General features: G+C 27.4%; 1 protein-coding gene across 1 annotated transcript in view; it reads right to left on the reverse strand.

Moving 5' to 3' along the window:
* LOC107453546 (uncharacterized) overlaps positions 1-12,933 on the reverse strand; it is a 28,501-nt gene extending 15,568 nt beyond the window's left edge. Inside the window, exons 1-7 of the mRNA XM_071184439.2 lie at positions 12,840-12,933; positions 12,435-12,493; positions 9,233-9,306; positions 9,076-9,159; positions 6,660-6,890; positions 5,528-5,590; positions 3,302-3,385 (exon numbers count right to left, since the gene is read on the reverse strand). Coding sequence (XP_071040540.2) covers positions 3,302-3,385; positions 5,528-5,590; positions 6,660-6,890; positions 9,076-9,159; positions 9,233-9,306; positions 12,435-12,462 — 564 coding nt within the window. The 5' untranslated portion in view covers positions 12,463-12,493; positions 12,840-12,933. The remainder of the gene's footprint in view (positions 1-3,301; positions 3,386-5,527; positions 5,591-6,659; positions 6,891-9,075; positions 9,160-9,232; positions 9,307-12,434; positions 12,494-12,839) is intronic.
* Between the last annotated feature and the right edge of the window lie 6,837 nt (positions 12,934-19,770).

The following is a 19,770-nucleotide window of genomic DNA, read 5'->3' on the forward strand; positions in this document are numbered from 1 at the left end:
GCAAAAAAATTTCTATTATAAATTGAAGTGAACATATCATACCTGTAAACGCTGTTACAATTTGAAACATTTAACTTATATTTTTTACAACATTTATATTATTTTACTTAAGAAACCTACAGGAAATATTAGTGCAAAATATGAAAAAGATATTGAGAGAAATAGAGGATTTTTCAAATATGTTAGGAAAATATCTACATATTCTCAACTATATTTTGAATAAAAAATCATTCTACTGTTTCAATAGAAAAAACTAGATTTATTTGTTTTTATTATAGTTCAGAAAATTTACATTTTAATTTAAACCTACTATTCAATAATTTCTCATTATATAAATTTTAAATGAATAACTTATAGCATGGGTCCCCAACCCTAGGCCTGCAGGCACCATGGCACCTGTCGATCGGTCTAGGTATTTCAGTAGTTTTCCCCATAAAATGCTATGCAATTTCTTTTTTGCTTTTTCGATATTGATGATAAACACAACTAAAATAGAAATCGCCAGGAAAATGACCTCCATCCCCACAGATATAAGCACAAAGCAAAATATAGCTGACTTCTATACTGACTATATACTTCGTATGTTTTGCAAGCAATTTAGTAATTTTACACAAGAATATTAATACTAATTATATTTATATATAGAATTAATTTCTAAAATTAAACTTTTTGTGCGTTACTTCATTATTGTTTACTTGATTATTCAATTGAAAACTATTGAAATAAATTGTTACTTGCTGAATCCAAAATTAAAAAAAATTATTAAAATTTATTTGTACTTTAAATTACCTAAGTACATTATTTAAATCATATAACACACTTTAAAGAGCAAAAATTAAGATTCTCTGGTCAACCATAATATAATTAAAAACATTAAAATACACCAACCCAATTAATAATTAGTATTAACGGCACCAAGTGTACCAATTAAGGTTGGGAAAAATTTAGATTTAATTAATTAATATTATCGTTAAGAGGTTGTGCAAAACAAGAAAACAAAGATAAAGGTAACCAATTAATCATGGCGCGTGACTATTACTATAGTGGAAAAGTACTTAAAAAGTTTGCTACAATAACCCTTAAAAATAAAACATTTAAAAAAACAACAAATAAATCAATGCATCATGGTGATTAAGTCCAACATACCTGTTGCTGAATCAAGCGGAGATTTACTTCAAGCTGAAAAAATATTTAAAATGACCAATTTTTGAGTCAGAAGAAATGAGTTCTTGTCGTTACGAAATAAACATATCCTTTTATTTTTTTTAGCTGATGAATGTTCTAAAAACACACAACAGGGGAATCACAACATCTATGGGAAGCAGGGACACAGAGAGATCACAATTACGACATAAGGCTAGGCTGAACTGGTGGACATCTTATCAGTGAAAGGAAAAGCAAAAACATAAGGCCACACGGGATCCACAAATCTTATTCATCTTTTTGAAAACATGAAAGTTCCCCTCTCAAAAACCAAAGGAAGAAACTCCACCAAACAAAACCATGGCGAAGGAAAACGCCATCACAGCAAAAGCACCCACTGGGGGTAGAAAAAAGAAAAATCCCTGTTAAAGGATCATAGTGCGTCTGGACAATATCTTTTCGAATGCCCGGTTCCAAAAAAAATGGGCGGCATTTATATCATTAGGTTGAAAATTGAAGTTAAACTTCCTAAAACGCAGCAGAGTCGTGGCTAAGAGAGAACCAAAGTGAACTGATGAACAGCTTAAATAAAATCACAATTATGAACTAACTGCGACCATATCGGACCATCTCCCATGTGCCTACATCAAAGGCTGCCGAAGGTCAAAACCGTGAAGGACGACAGACAGAAAGGCGTCAGAGGAGAGGGCTCAGGGGTTGGCCTAATTTTTAGGTCACAATTTTGTTAGAAACAATCAAATTAAGTGACACAATGTCACACATATACAATCATTTGCTTAAAAAATATTTTAAAAATACAATATCATATAAAATAGTTGTCTTAGTAATTTTCATAAAATAAAAAAAAGCTTAAATCTCAAGAGTATTCCAAAAGAAATGAATGAAAAGAGTTTCATTTCAATAAATTGACACTGAAAATGAGTAGCAGAACATTTCTAAAAACTTTTTTTTCTTGCTCAGCTTTAAATTATTTATATTAGAATTCCTGTAAATAAATTAAACCTATCTTTAAAAAGAAAATTAGAATAACAGGAGCTATAATTTAGTTTCAAACTTCCAAAAATACCAGCGTAGAAGAAAATTATTATTACAGCCTTGATTTATAAAGCTTTAATCAGTAAAAAATTGACATTTTAAAAGAGAACATTTTATTGAGAATAAAGACAATTACCATTATCATTCACTCAGTTTCGATTTATAGATTCTCTTCTACTTAACCCTTTTCTTTTTTAATAAAATGGAACAATAAGTTGAGTTTTTATGCACACTCAAACTTTTTATTCGTTTTAGACAGTATTGATACATTTTTATTTTATTTTATAACCGTCGTGGAACAGCCAATCCAATTCAGGGCTTAAGACCACTAATGTTCAACTCTGTAGACGTTTAATTTTGAAACCAATCTAGAAGACAAAGGAACTCCTGGATCAAGTAATGGGAGAAATTTGCCTTAGAACTGCATTTGCGTTAGAAGGAAAGGAAAACCACGAAAACCTCCCAAGGTTAGCCTGACGGTAAGGGGACTCTAACCCATGAACCGTCTACCACTGAGGATACTTTATGACAGCACTGTGGTTGGTGCAAGCCGGGTGCAGAATTTGTATCGATCAGCTACCGCTGGGATTTGAACTTGGTTCACCTCATTGGAAGGCTCAATCCATTGAGCCACCAAGGCTCAATATTGATATATATTAATTAATTTCAATATAGATCCCAGTTGCTGCTTTGTCTATATCAGTGCTAAATATTTTCAAAAGCTATGAAGATGATTGACTATAGCACTATGAATAGTGATTGCTTTTCCCTCAGAGAGCCTTCACAATCAATCAAAGCAGTCACTATCATAAAATTAAAAGTCATTAGCATCTGAATAAAATGAAGAAATAATGTCTCAAAACATATTCCTTTTCCACAACTATTCCAAAATTTTGCAATTAATTTAGTTTAAATAGTCAAAAAGTATTAACATTTTTAGATATTAATTTAAAGGCATAGTTTTATAAGTACAAATTCAAAACTAAAATGACTGGAAAGCAATTTCAAAGATAAACTCTTAAGATTTAGCATAAGTTAATCTTCTTCTACAATTATACTTTTCATTAGCAGCGATTAATCCATTGCTATAACCATTTCTTACATTTGAAATCATTTCTGAATGTCTTAAATCTCCTTCTATTAAAGAATATTCACCAGATTGAACCACAGAGTTGACACCAGCATCCTACAAAGTAGAAATTGTTGAGCATAAGGCAGTGCTATACGTATGCAAAAAATCACTAAAATTATGCCATCCTATCTTTAAAAGTTTTACAAAAAGATTAGGTAAAAATAATTTTTTAATATATATACATACGTGTTAGGATTATTTCAGTTTTATTTAAGAAACAGCCATCTTAAAAAAAAAAAAAAAACCTTTTTTTTTCGACCCTGTGCTGTGACCTTCTTATTTCGTGATATTTTCACTAAAGACAAATATTTGCAAATTTCTTGTAGCAATTATTCTTACAATATTAGGAAAAATATACTAATTGACACTCTTAAACAGGATATGTAGACAAATTTTTCAATGAAAAATAACCACTTTTTAAGCACTCAAAAATATTTCAAGGCACTAAAAATCATGCACAAATTAAATTTTTTCTTCTTATTATTTAAAACATATATACATAAGATTAATAAAGTGCCAAAAAATTTTTTAATAAAAACATTTCACTCAAATTTTAAAAACATTTAATACAGTTATTCATTCTACTTTTTAAAAATTACTTCAGTAAATCAAGTAAAAAGAAATAATGCTAATTTAAGAACATGTTAAATTAATAAAAAAATGTCCTGAGTATTTTTTAAATTTAAATAAATATTATTTAGATATGTATACTGTACAAAAATAACAATAAAATTAACATCATTGAAGTGATAAAGATGTGCAAACAAAGTAAATAAAGAAAGTCTAAATAAATTCTTACAACAAATATAAATTAATGAATGATTTCCTTTTAAATTACTCTTAAAATCTCCATATATGATCAATACTTTTCTAATCAAGTGGTTAAAAAATAATTTAGATAATTTTAAAATAAAAATATAGTTAGTATAGGTGTTTTTTTGCAAAAAAATAAATTATAATATGCAATCCCTATGTCATATTTAATAATTTGAAATTATTGAATTGTATTTGTTAATTCCAAATATTTTTCAATCAAATAATAGAGAGATAAAGAAATTTTTTTTAATGAGAAATTTAAATCACAAGACTTCTTATAACCTTTTCAAAATATTAAACACGTGAATGGCTCGAAATTCATACTTGGAAGAAAGAAAAAAAACTTGCCTAATATTTTTTTTTTAATGAAATAACTCAAAAATTTTGAAATTTTCCGTAATAAATCCAGTAAAATAAGAATATAATAAAAAGCCAAAAATACTTCCTACAATTAATAGAAAGTCTTTCAGATTCAAAATCCAGGGTGCGTAGCCAAATCTCTCAACAAAAAATAAGCATCTTTAAGGTACTTTTTAAGCGCTCAAAAAATATTTATAGCACTATATACATTATCAAAATGCAAAATAATTTTCAAGGATGCGATCATGCTAAAATAACTATTTTCTGACAAAGAACACCTTTCTTGATTATATTAGCTTCCATAAAAATATATATAGATTTTTGGGTTCAACTTCAGAGGGTAGAAAATGATGCCTGAAATTGAGAATATCTTGTAAAATGCAGAAGTTGCACATGAGAGTGCAAGAAGGTGACCAAACCAGAGCTCAATTAGTCACTTCCAAGTATTTTATCAAACATGTAACATGATTGATGTTATCATACATTACGGACTGACGGATCCAATTAACTAAACAAATGGTTACATAAGTTTTCTCTAGTATAGCTTGATGTACACTAATTTCAAAGTGCAATTGAGATTACTTTCCAAATTACCTTCAAAGAATAAAACACTCAAAAAAGATCATTCTGTAATAAGTTTTTAGCTGAAAAAATATAATCTTAAACTATTCTGCTGAAAAATAAAATACTAATATAAAATATCATGTAATAAATGACACTCAAGTTATCGCTTTTGATAGATAAGTAAAAACAATAAGATTTGAAAGAATTTTTTTAAGGAAGCTTATAGTAAAAAAAAGATAAACAGATAAAGATTTTATTTAAAAAAAAGTGTCATAATTTAATGAACAATGACACATAAAGAAAACAAAAGTAAATACAGAGACAAAATAATTATATAGATACGAATCATTATATCAGAAATACAAATATAGGTATATGGATCAAAGAAAAACAAGCACTAATTATCATTAAAAATGGCAAAGTAAACAACAACAAAAAAGTTAGAAAAATATTAACCTGTGCGGGGGAATCTCTGACATAAGTGCTTTGAAGATTTGATGGTATAAGCACACCCATTATCTGCAATATTTGTAACAAATGGTTTAGAATTATATTGGCTGCATTGTTTGAATATTGGCTGCAATATACATGTTAACATATCACAATTTTAAAAAGATATGATCATTTAAGTTATTTTTAGATAACCAGAGGTGATTGTGAGCCCAAGTCAAAATTCCGAAAAATTTCTTGAGTTCAAAAAAAAGAAAAAGAAAAGAAGTTTAAATTGAAAAAAATTTAAACAAGTTTTTTTCTTCCCTTTTATTAATATTTCTTAGTTTATCATTAATACATAACTATGATGACCTGGAGAAGTAATTAAAATGTACAAATATGTCTTTCTTTCCTGAGTTTATGATTATAACAACTATTTACTGATAAAAAATTAATATTAATCATGAATATAAGCTTATAAAGTATCTCTCTGGCTCTCCCTTACAAACAAATAAAATAAACTGGGTTTTCAAGTTCCACCTTCGAAAATTTGATTTCCAGAAACTTCTGTGATCAATGATTTTTTGAAACATCTGGACCTTTGACCTCCGGAAACTTCCGGATCACTGTTAACGAAAATTCCGGAAATCTGGATTTTTTCCGGAGCACAATCAGCCCTGGATAACATTAAATCTACTATCGAAGCAACATACCTCTCTATTTTTTTTCTGATAAAAACATATGGGACATAAAAAATGTTTTTAAACTACAAAGTACACTTTAATAGATTCATCTATAATAATAATAATACACTTATCAAAACATTAGAAAGTTTTCATAACCATTCTTATTTCTATTTATTCTTTTAACAGATTTATTTAAAATAAGGAAAAAAATAGAATTATTAAACTACAAAATATACTTGAAATATTCCTTTTCTACAACAAAATTGCAAAACTTTTTATTAATAAATAAATAACAAAATTTTGATTTTAAAATATATTCCAAATGAAAAAAAAAAACTGTTTCATAGTTTATTTAGCTCATTATTTTTATAAAATATCACATTTCAAGACAGTTACCTTTTGATTTACTTCATAACAGGATAGAAGATTAAGTCATATGGTTTAATTACCAGAATTTATAAAATAATTACCTCACTAAGAGATCTTTTTAATTTTTCGAGAGATGAAACGAGTTCTTTTTCATTTTTATCTACAGCAGCTTGAATTGTAGATTTAATAATTGGTCTAATGTTTTTAGGGATGTAATCTGTTTCTTCGTGGTACTTTCGCGCACAACTTTTGATTGCTTCGTCTCTGTGCTTAATTTTCTTGTTCAAAGCTACGATTTTTTCCTGCAATTCCTTTGACTCTTGGTTTGCCTTCTGAAAATGAAGTAAAATAATTAGAAAAGAAGTATTCAATTAAAAAACTAAATATAAAGTAGAATACAATTTTTAATTACACAAAATAAGAAAATTTGGATCTTACTTACAAAAAATGTAATAGAAGTTAGAATATATTTTTATAACAAATAATTGTAATAGATGTTAGAATTACTCGAATCTCAATAACTGATTACGGTTACTGCTAGCTTTAAGACTGGTCATTTTATAGGTATTACATAGGAAATTTTCAGGCTTAAATTTAAAAAAAAAAAAGTTTTTTCCTGATTTTTGGAGTTAAAATAAAATTATTTGAATATTCCAGGTTTTCCCTATTCTCCCTGACCAGTGGGAGCCCTGACAATACATAATTGACTTATTAAACCTCACATTCAGGAATGTTTGTTATTTTTTTACTTATTATTTCCCCCCTTTTTTTCATATGTCTATAATTTTTCTTTGTCTTATCTTCATTTTGAACTTATATATATATATATATATATATATATATATATATATATATATATATATATATATATATATATATATATATATATATATATATATATATATATATATATTAAATAGCTTTACATATAAATTGAGTCATTATTAAAAAATAATCAAAACTTACATAGATATTGGTATAAGATAAAAAAAACTACAATATAAATATTTCAGACAATAAAGATAATTAGGTATTGGCATGATTAGAAATATAAGATAAATAAAAAAAACTGAGAAACAGCGATAAAAAAACTAAAATGGTAAAGTTGAAAAAAATGAAAATAGAAAAAAATATCCTATTAATTCTTAAAATAAAGTTTTAATGCAAAAAATAATTTTTTCTAGAAATAAATTATCTATTTTTTCATAAGCTAAGATGATAAAGCCAAAGTGCCGATTGGGATAACTGCTGCAAACAAGCAATCACCATTACTGATGCAAGTAGAATATCGTTTTAAAAAAAGAAAAAAGGTAATCAGAAACGCTTATAAAAATGAAGTGCTATAATGAAAACTCCTATAAAAAAATTATATAAAAAACCAAAATGGAAAAAATAAAAACTGACTTTAATCTTTGAAAGAAAATTTTAAAGCTAAACATCTCAGTTTTCAAATTATTATATTTTCAAAAAAAAAAAAGAAAAAAAAAAGAAAGAAAGATAAAAGTAAAATAATAGAAACCCTCTTAATTGCCTCGTCATAATAGAAACACATCTTTTTAAAAAAGAAAAAACCAGATAGAAACCAAAACAAAAATCATTCTTAACATTTATACATAAAATTTAAACATTAAAAAACTCTATTTAAATTGTTCACATTGGCGTATTTATCGAAAAGAAACTTATCATAAAAGAATAGCGTCCATTAGAAATGCTTATTAAAAAATGCTGATAAAAAGAAAAGTTAATAAGAAAAAATCAAACAAAATTGTTCTTAGGGGCCGTTCAAAAAGTATGTACATCTCAAAGGGGGGAGGGGATTTGCTATTTTGTACGATGGGGAAGGGGGAGGTATTATACAAAGTATGTACATTATAAGCATACACACCATTTTGAAAGCTCAATATGGTTATAATATAAGTAGATCTGGCGTTTATTTACATTTATCACCACGACAATAAGATTCACGAGAAGGAAAGCGACATATTCAAACAGTTCCAGTGAAACCGATAAAAGCACAAAATGAAACTCACAAAACCTATATGGATTCCAAGTTTGCAGCTGCAACTATACAAAATTTGGAACTGTTGGCATCAATTTTGGGTCCAAATGAGATTTTTTTCATAAGCTAAGATGATAAAGCCCGAGTGCCGATTGGGATAACTGCTGCAAACAAGCAATCACCATTACTGATGCAAGTAGAATATCGTGTTAAATTACCGGACCACGACTGGGTAGTAGCTCCATCTCACAAGCTCATTCCTTCCCTGTACGCTTTTTGCCTGCTTTTACTGGATTTTTAAAACAAAATGATGATATTTTAGGATAATAGGACTTGTGTTAGCCACAAGAAAAGAAAAAAAAAACACTTAAGGAAAACAAAAGTTGGGAGTTACTAAAAATAGTTACTAAGTTTGAAACCACAAGCAAAATATAAATAATAGGATGAAAAAAAAATTGAATATTCTTAGTAAATCAAGATAATTACACTAATAGAAAAGAATAATAAAATTAACTTACAATTTGAATATCATCGCATTTCTCTTCACACAAATATAATCTTTTTTTAAGATCACTATTTTCCTTTCTTAATTGATTAATTGTCTAAAAGAAAAATGAAAATAATTAAAAATGAAATTTCCTTAGCAAAAATAGGAAAAAGAAAAAAAGTATTTACTTCTTCATATTCTCTAACAGCTTTAGCTTGTGTTTCTTTGACTGGTGATGTTGTAAACTCTGTTCTTTGGAAATCTGAAAATGATGTATTTTTAATATGTTGACACAAAAACAGATTTTTATAAAATAAACTTTAAAAAAAAATAATGTCTTGATAAATACATTAAAAGGGAAGTGATTATAATAAGTATTAAGGATAAAAATTTATATTCATTTTATGAAGGTTATACAAATTTCATAAGATTTACCTAATAAGGATTAGTTTTCATTTATTTTTGAAGTAACATTTATTTAAGATAAAAAAAAAAATTATCTTATGTTATATATTTCCGAAAGCAAGCCCATTCATTTAAGTCAAGGGTAAGTTTTTTTTTGGCAAAATTTTTCCAAGATTTGAAAAATTCAAACTTTTATAAATCTTGTTCCTGTTTGTTTTATAAATCTTGTTCTTTTTATAAATCTTGTTAAAACTACTTTAATAATAAATAAGGCCCGGATTTTGATGACATTTGCATTTTTTGTCCTTTCGAGCATTTTTTGAGATTTATAGGGTATTTTCTTTAAAATTTGGGGCGTATTTTGCATTTTAAAGCATTTTTTAAATTTCTTGTTAATTTTTTCTAATTTTTATTATTTTTTATTATTACATTGGCATCTAAACAATGAAGAAAATCTCTAGGATATTAACAGGTGAAGCAACATCTTTTCAAATTGAAGAAGAATTGTCAGTAAGTGTGACCGTCCTTTTCAAGTAAGCACCAATAACATCAGTAGACGTTGAAAGAAGCCTCTCCTGGTATAAAAATTTGCTTTCAGACAAGAGACGCTCGTTTACATTTCAAAATATTAAAAAAAAATTTGATAATCCACTGTAATTCTGATATTTAGTGATATTATGAGATGGAAGTTGTTATATTCATTTGAGTTTCTATACAAAATGAAAATGTTTTGGAGTCAATATATTTTCCTTTTTTTTGTTATTTTAGGATATAAAACATATTTTTCAAACTTTAATGAACGTAGAACAAGTATTGCATTGCTTTATATTTTTTGAAACGACTCATAATAATTTTAAAGAGTAAAACATTGTTTTAGTTCAATATTTTTACTTCTATTTAAGTCATGTCATAAGGCATTTTTAGCGCGATTTTCGCATTTTAAGGGCATTTTTTGCACTTTTTAAGGGCATTAATTGAGATTTTTTAGGTCATCAAAATCCGGGCTCTAATAATAAATGTCAATAGTAAAATAAATTTCAAAAAAAAAAAAAATTAAATAAAACAAATGTGTATAAATCATGTGTAGATAAGTATATTGTATGTAATAAACTAGTGAAATATACCTAACAGTTAAAAAGAAAATTTTTATTAAATAAATTTAAACAAAATCATATGTTGATAAATATATTATGTAGAAAATAACTATAAATGATAAAAACTTATTGCACAGGACTCAGTCAAATTTATAAAGTTTAATCGTCAACGATTGAGTTATTTAATTTTTTTTACCTAAAACTCAAAATGTAATAACAGAACTTAAAAAAATAGAAGTAATTAAGTAATAATAAAAATTAAAAAAAATAAATAAAAATTATGATAATAGAATATAGGTAATTCAACACAAAATTAACCGATGGTTGATCTGTCAGGTTTTTGTATTCAGTTTACAAGTTTCAGATATTTTGAACCATTTGTTAACGAATTATTCACTTTCGAAATTTTGAAAATTAAAATTTCTTTCAATATTTTAAACCTTAACTGGAGAATAATTAACGGCGAAAACTCAATTTTGAATATTATGTTCAGTTTTTAATTGCATGTTATAAAATGTATAAAATAGCTAAACTGTTATAAAAAATTATGTATAAAAAAAATTAAATTAAAATTTTTCTAAAACAATATTTTATATTTAATTGTTTGTAAACTATTTGTATGTAAATTTTAAGATGGTATTACGATGAGATCATAAAGAAAAAAATATGTCTCTATTTGAACATTGTATATTAGGGTAACTCCCGCGAAAAAAAATGAGCGGAAATTTGCAGGCAATTTTAAACTTTAAGCGAGAGCACAAATACAAATAAATACACAAGGTATGCAATAAAAATAATGAGCAGAGTAGAAATATTGAAATTAAAACATGAAAAAAAGCTTACAAAATTGCTTACTTTTATACTATAACAATATAAATATTTTTACTGAAATGAACAAAATATAGCTATAAAATGTTACTTAAATATTTTTTTTTATCATTAATCAAATATTTGTATTGCCAGCATTTTTATGTGTGTGACAACACAAAGTATAAGAAATTTCATTGCCTAGTACCCCTGTTATTTCAGTAAATTTTCTAGTAAGAAGGGAGCTAACTAACATGTTTTTTTCTTTTTCCTTATTGCATTTCAGGGAGGCATGGTACCCATTAGAGTTGGGTACTGATTCGATTCGAATCACTGAATTGATTAAGTGATTCAAATAAATTGCAATTCGAGTAAGGATTAATCAAATCAGATGATTTTATCGGAATAGATTTAAACTGTAATAACTTTTTTTATTTTAAATTTAAATTTTGTTTTAAAGTGATGCTATGTCACATATGGTAAAAAGTTTATTGTAAAACTTATGAGATTCTTACTCATTCATTATTAAGGACTTAAGATTTTCTAATCAAATAATTCCATAACTTAAAGAAAAATACGAAAAAGAAATAGCATATCTTTTGTGCATCTGAATAGTGATTTAAGGTATTTGATTCGAATCACATGATTCGCAATTAAGTTGTTAAGTCATGTTATTCGAATTAGTGATTCAAATTACTTGAGCGGATATCAGATCTTAATCACTTGATTCGAATCACTGCTCTGAATTAATTGAGTTGAATCATTGATCTGAATTGCATGATTCAGATCAGTGATCCCTTGATACGAATAGTGATCCGAATCTCTTCACGAGAATCAATGATGGCATGATTTGTATCACTGATCTGAAATCCCTTGTCTTATATAAATCACTTTCTTAGCATCAATGATCCGAACCACATGATTTAAATCACTTGATCTAAATATTGATCCAAATCAATTGATTCAAATATTGATCCAAATCACATGATTCAAATATTGATCCATATCATGTGGAATAATAAAACAATAAGGCAAAAGGTTTGTACCCAATTAAAAAGAGTAAAATTAAATAAAAGATATTTACTTGACTGAGATGATTGGTCTCCTTCCATTATAGCATCTGCCAAATGAAGAGGATTTGTACTGAAAAGAAGAAAAAAAAGTTTAAAAGTTTGTACAAATGATTTAATGTGATACAAATTTAAGATAGTAAATATTTTTTAATTCATATAAATAAATAGACAAAACACGGATTACAGAATTTTAAATTTAGATCCATATTCAACAGCTTAAAAAAAAAATAAATAAATCACTGCTAATTCAATTTTATAAAATTGGAATTAAAATTTTTTTACATATTCAATTAAATATATATATATTTGTAAACATTTTTGTTACCTGAAATTAATTATATTAATATTAATTATATTCTTTGTTATTATTGAAAGTAATAACCATTTATTCTAAAAAACAAACAAACAAATCCTACCGGAAGTCTTGGGCTCCTCCGTGACGTCACAGCATAACATGACTATTTCTTTTTTGATGCTCTGTTTACTATCGGGATTGCTGTTGCTAATTTTTTTTTTTTTAAAGTACGTCGCACTTGAGCTGCACAATGGGTTATTGGCGACGGTCTCGGCAAGGGCGGCGCCAGAAGGTGGTCGGGGGGGGGGGCAATTGCAACCCTGTCAGGCATGTCCAGCCCTCCCATTGGGAAAAATTTAGAGTCTTGTCCGGAAAATAGTCTGGTCACATTTTTTTCTAAATAATGTCAAAAATTCATTTACAAATGCCTAATAAAAATTTTTGTAGTTGATTTTTTATTTAATTATTTTTAAGAATTAGTAACTAAAAATAGTAAAATATATATTGTGAATTCTATGTAATTGTATATATTGTTATTCTATGTATATATTGTAAACTAGAGACCAGATGCGATTAGACATGGTTGAAATTGACGACTTTTCGAAGTCCCTTAGAAATCCTTTCCCACAGACACATCGTCATTTTCTTGGAAGCTTATCTTTCAAACTATCACGCCTCTTCACTGAGGAAATATCCGACAAAAGCCTGGGGGACAGAACGAGACGCAGGTCCTCTTCTTTGCAAATTCTTTTTTATGTAATGTGTTTGGGGATCACATAATTGCTTTTTGAAATTTTCAAGCAAAATGAAAGTAAGAATAAAATAAAAATTTTCTAATTTTTTAATCTTTTTTTATTAATAGTTTTAAATGAAAATCTTTTACTTATTCGGATTCAAGGTTTATATTTTAATCAACGCAATAAATATTCAGTCGGAAAAAGACAAAACAAACAGTAACAAAATATTTTTAATTTTTTTATTCTTTTTTATGATTTTCTCAGTAGTAAAAAGATTGTTGATTGATTCAGAAAAACAAACTGTTCGTATTCAATACCTTAAAATATATATTAATCAACAGATTCTCATTGACTTATTTTATGTACAGTGTATGAAATGGAAAAAGGGAACACCTTGATTAACTTTTGATTTAATCATATTTTTACGTACAAAGAGTCAATACCATATTTTAAGTTACGAAAATGAACAGAAAAGTGCATTCTGTTCTGAATAAACATGCAACTTTATCTATAGTTTTAGGTTTTTAATATTCAAAATGCAATAACAGCCGCAATCTGGAAGATATGGTCTGAAGTTATGGCAAAGAAAGAGTTGGAAAGTTTGGGTCCTTTAATTTTAACTTCACTCTTCGATTATAGCCCATTATCTCGAAAACTTTTTGAGTGTATTGAAAAATGTTTGCATAAAATTACAAAAAAACATTTTATATACAAATTTTTAAGCAAAAATAATTTTAAATAATTATTTGTTATTTTTTATTAGTTTATTTAACAATAGTAAAATATATTGAATTGTATGTTCTACATATTTTTACATCCCTTTAATTTCAAAATACAAACTTTCAGAGCAATCGATCAATTAGTTTCTGAGTCAGTTTGCTTAAAATTTTATTTATCTCGAATTATTCAAACGATTTCATTCAAATTTTGTATTTTACAATTTAAAATTACCCTCCATAAAATTATATAAAAATTTGTATATCTTGCTATTTTATTTTATCTGTCGTTGAACAACCGATCCAATTTTCGGGTTTACAACTACTAATGCTCAATTCCTTGTAATTTTGAACCAATCCAGAAGACAAGGAAACTCCAGAATAAGTACCCCCAGATTTGTTATGGGAAGGACTTCGCGACTCGACTTGCATCAGTCGCCATTTACTACACGGGGATTTCAAAAATCGGGATTCAGAATTTTTCTAACGCATATTATAAATAAAAATATAAAAAATATTATGCATTTTATAACTATTTAAAACTGTATTTTTTGCATGGCATTACCTTATTTGGAAAAACGAATTTTTGCAATTATATGAAAATATTTTCGATTCAATCAAAACGTTCTTGAGGTATGACGAGATTGAGATATTATCATCATAATCATTGAGCTATTATTTCGAAGCTATTACTATGCAATTACTGTGAAATTGACAAAAGAGGACAAAATGAAAGACGTTTTTATTTATTTATATCTGATATTAATATTGAAAGTGAACATCATTTCACCTTATTTTCCTCTTTCAATCATAATCCTTAAAATTATCAAAGCACACATATATATATGAATAACCACCAGCTAAATTACCTTTCTACATAAAAATGAGCAAATATTTTGCTATTATCAGCAATATTGACGTATACTTCAAATGAATGTACAGTGCGCAAAAAAATAAATGGACCCACCGGAATAAATTTTAATCTTAAGTTCAGATCTTCATGTTCTAGGACTCATTCTTAATGGTTCGAGAGGGTGACATCAAATATACTAATTAATTAGTTCAAAAGATATTTTAAGTTAGGAAATTAGACATAAAAACGTACATCGATTAAACATACCTTTTTTCGACGAATTCGGATTTCTGACCTCCAAAATATAGTAGTTTCAGTCTAGAAATATTGTTTTAATAGTTATGCCAGGAGCGCGCTTGAAAGTTAGGACCCTTTAATGTTAACTTCAGTTTTTGCGTATTTCATTGTATCCTAATTATTTTTTAAGCGAATTGAAAAAGTTTTGCATTCAATTCCAATCAGATCAATCAATTCCTATTCGTTTTTCTAAAGATAATTTCATGCAAAATAAAACTTTTAGCAAACATTTATAATTACTTTATTAAGGGAAGTCGAGAAACTAAAAAAATGTAAGGTACGCAATTTTTTCATCATTTGCAATTCTAAATGTCAAAATAAAAAATTTAAGCAAAATCGGTCAAATAAGTCCTGAGAAATAAAAATAAAAAACTCTTATTTTTTGAAATTTGGTCCCCTAACTTCTTAATTTTTAGTGTCCATTTTTTGTGACTTAAAATTTGTAACTATGAAAGCAAGAGCAAATTTAAATCGTAGAGGAAAGAATGTTTCGCTTTGATATGTGGTAAGCAATAATTAATTAGCTGTGTGAAAAGTTATTCGCTGCAGGCATATTTTACTCTACAATGATATATATATATATATATATATATATATATATATATATATATATATATATATATTAATGAACTAAAATGAAAATCCTTACTTTACATATGTTATAAGACAATGTCGATTTTTAAAATGTTTCGTATAAGTTAAGATACCTATCGTCCTCAATGCCATATTCGATTGAGTCCTTATCTTGTACTACATCCATCTTGTACTGTCTCGATATCTTTACATCGCTGAATAGGAACGTTGGGTAAGTCCAGGGACCCCCACCAGGGGGGAGGAAGGTGGTAAAGCTTGGGGGGGGGGGGGGAATTTTTACATTAAATAAAACGAATAGTTTTGGGGGGAATTTAGAATTTGCCCAAGAATGCGTCCAAGAGCTTGGGCGGGGATGGGGGCCACTGGGTAAGTCAATTCCTCACTAAAAGTAAAAAAGAGAAAAGGGAAAAATTATGTAAGTTAAAATTCATTAAAGTTATTTTGCTTATGGTCCAAACATGGCTCCCGAAGTGCATTTTTTGTGCATTATATGTAGTGTGTATTATTACCTATGTCTACCAACTATAAATTTATCTTGAAAAAAGAAATGGTGCCCGCCATTCGACCGAGTTTCTGGTATTTACTCTCAGGTACAAAAATTTTGGGGACCCCTGCTCTAACCTATTTTTCCTCCAAATTTCTCCTTGAACATTTCTTTGTCATTTAATACTGTGGTGCACCAAAAGTTAAATTGGATTACCCATTTTAAAAAGAGAAGTTTTATTAAATTATCCATAAAGTTTTTTTTTCTACTTTAAACAAAAGTATCATTTATAAAATATAATCAAACATTTTTTGTCAATGTTTTCTAATGTTTAGGAAATTTTCTCAATGTTCATCAACTACTTTTTGAAATATACACGTAAAATAGTAGGTATAGGATGGTAATTTTACAGTCGTTAAGAATCAAATTCAGCTATTACATAATAGTACACATTTTGTTAAATATTTACGGTGTTAACTAAACATCCGAACCAGTTATATAAAGACATTACGGAAATCGTGACATTGGTCAAATCTGTCGTTATTCTTATCTAGTTCTTGCGTTTTTTATGTAAGGAAAACATTAATTTCACAGAGCATCACCATTAAAGTAATTTAAGAATTTATTGAGTTATAAAGTTATTACAGAATTGGAAAATTATCTGCCTTTTTAACTAGCAAATTTTGAGCGATCTTTTTTCATATATTACTGAACTGGAGTCAATTCAATAGATATTATTGCTTTGATGCCTATTTTAATATGAAAAATGTTGTAAATTTTGAAATTTTTTTTGTCAAAGGTATACAATTAAAAATTTAATCATAGAAGTAAAGCGAAAAAGAAATACAATTGATAAATTTGTGCATGTAAGTAATATAAGTAATTTTTCTTCTGTACCTTTCCTTGAAACAATAATTTAAATTAGAATATCATACTTGTTATAAATATTAAAAGCATTAAAATTGAGCACCATGAAATTAATAAAGAAGAAAAAACTGCATGTTTTTGAAAATTAAATATTTTCTGAGAAAAGGTGTGCACAAAATAAAAAAGTGAACACTGAATAACTTTTCATTTAACAGTCAGATTTTCATGTACTAGGTGTCAATCTTAATGGGTTCATGAGTCAATATTCTACAATTTCATTCAGAATGAATTTTATGTTCAAAATCTTTCTAAATTGTAAGACAGGTGTATGTTTGCATGGTATTACAATATGTATTTCGATGAGTCAAAATTTATCAATGAAATGATAAAAGCAAAAACTTTTCGATAGAAATTTTTAGTTTTAAAAGCTCATTTTCACAAAAATACTTATGTTGCTTAAAATATATGATTTGCATAATTTTTATTTTAATCCCAAGTAGCACAATTCACAAAAACGATATCGTAAAAACGTAGCTTTGAACATTGTACAATATCGTAGCGAAATATTGTACTATATAAAAATGGACCCCGTTTATGTCGTATATTCAATATTGCAAACCAATATTGTACGGTATTGTAGAAACGTTGGGGAACGTCGATCGACATCTCTCTGCATTTACAAACGTTGTACTATGTCAACCGACATCGTCAACACGATATTCAAAAAACGAATGCTGTGGAATGCAGACAATCGCCAAAATTACGTTATTTGAGAAAATAAAAATTAGTTTTTGAAATATTCATGCCTGTTTGTACCCTGGAAAAACCGAACAAAACCGTTCTAGCTTGTTTAAAATTAAATTATTTGTTATTACCAAAGCTTGTAGAATTTTTTGATTATTAATATTTAATAAGTTTGGGTAGGCAGGTATATTTTACTATTATTCTAGAAAATAAGCTAGAAAGTAAATAGTTTTGTTAAGATATTTCTTCGCTTTTTCAGGGTACAAGCAGCCATTTATATTGTGAAATTATTTTAATATTTTAAGTGATTTGTGCAATAATTTTTAAAGCATCTATATTTTACTATGTAGATTAAAATTACAATATGTTTAATTTAAAACGATTAACTTTTTTGTTGTGACGTTTTAGTATTATATAATCTGTATTTTACTAAAATAGTATCTATGGAAAACAAAACTCCTTATCTTCACAGCATCAGGTTCGATTTTAAAAAAACTGATTAAAAAAAAAAAAAAAAGCAATATTTACACTGATATTGTCATAATAAAATAACAGGAGTCACTTCTTCAGATTTCTGACTTAAAAAAGGGCAAGCATGGTACAATAAGCTGTGATCTAATTTACTTATAGCCTTTATCCATTAAAGTGTTGCCAAAATATTTATTAGGGCTTGAACGGTTGTCAAATGTGTAAATGAAATATAATTTTTATTAAACAGTAAAGAATAATATACTAATTTCTATAATTTATTGTATTCTTTAATACAATCAATTGTTTCTAAAACAAAACTGTGGCAGTTGAGGCGCAAACTTAGTCTTCCTGCCTTCCCGGCCATTGGCGGTGGCAAGAACTTCACCAAATTTTTCAGCTTTTTCTAGTCAGCTAGTTTCTTTAAACAGTCTGAAGGTAGCAGCTAGTCTCTTTGAACAGTCTGAAGGTAGCAGCTGAAAAAAAATAAGACATAAACTGTGGTTAATTTTAATACTTTTAAATTAAAAGACAAATAGTTATATTGAAAAATTACATGAACTAAAGTAGACATGAGCACAATGCAAGTACTACTAACAGCCCTAGGTTGACAATTCTTTTGTATAGAATCAGAGCAGTTTTTATGTTTCCAGGAGCACCGGGCCTATTTTTATATGGGGGCCCTTGACGAGTAAGTTAATAACAAATGGAAAATATTATATTTTCATAGCTGCCAACCTCTAGTTATAAAAATGCAGAAGATAGACAAAAAAAAATGCAGAAGAAATGCCTAAAAATGCAGAAGATTCGCAAGCACATACTAATTACCAATAAATTTATAAAAGAAGCGGATTTTAACTATTTTGATTAATTATTTATTTATAAATCCACTTATTATGAGCAAAAAAAAGCAATACTCATCTTTTTTTTAAAACAAAAAAGGAAATATTTTTTAAAAAAACTTTCGACCAGCTACTTGATGGTACAATATTCGATTAAAAATGTAGTTACGGCCTTGCCAAACGCTGTTACAAGAGGAACAGCGACGTCTGACTTAAAGAAAATACTAGCTATCAGGCAGATGGGTAAAATGCAGAAGATCTTATCTTCTGCGCATAAAAGAGGAAAAAATAGCTAAAATAAGTAAAAATGCAGAAAGCTTCTGCAAAATGCAGAAGGGTTGGCAGCTATGTATTTTATAATATGATAGACGGAAAAAAGTTTTTCCTTGAATAATTTTTAAAAAATATTTGGTCACCTTTCAATGAGGTGATCCGGGTTCCAATCCCAGT

Source organism: Parasteatoda tepidariorum, chromosome 10, assembly GCF_982258835.1.
Source record: "Parasteatoda tepidariorum strain Cologne lab strain chromosome 10, Ptep-v5.0, whole genome shotgun sequence".
Taxonomy (NCBI): domain Eukaryota; kingdom Metazoa; phylum Arthropoda; class Arachnida; order Araneae; family Theridiidae; genus Parasteatoda; species Parasteatoda tepidariorum.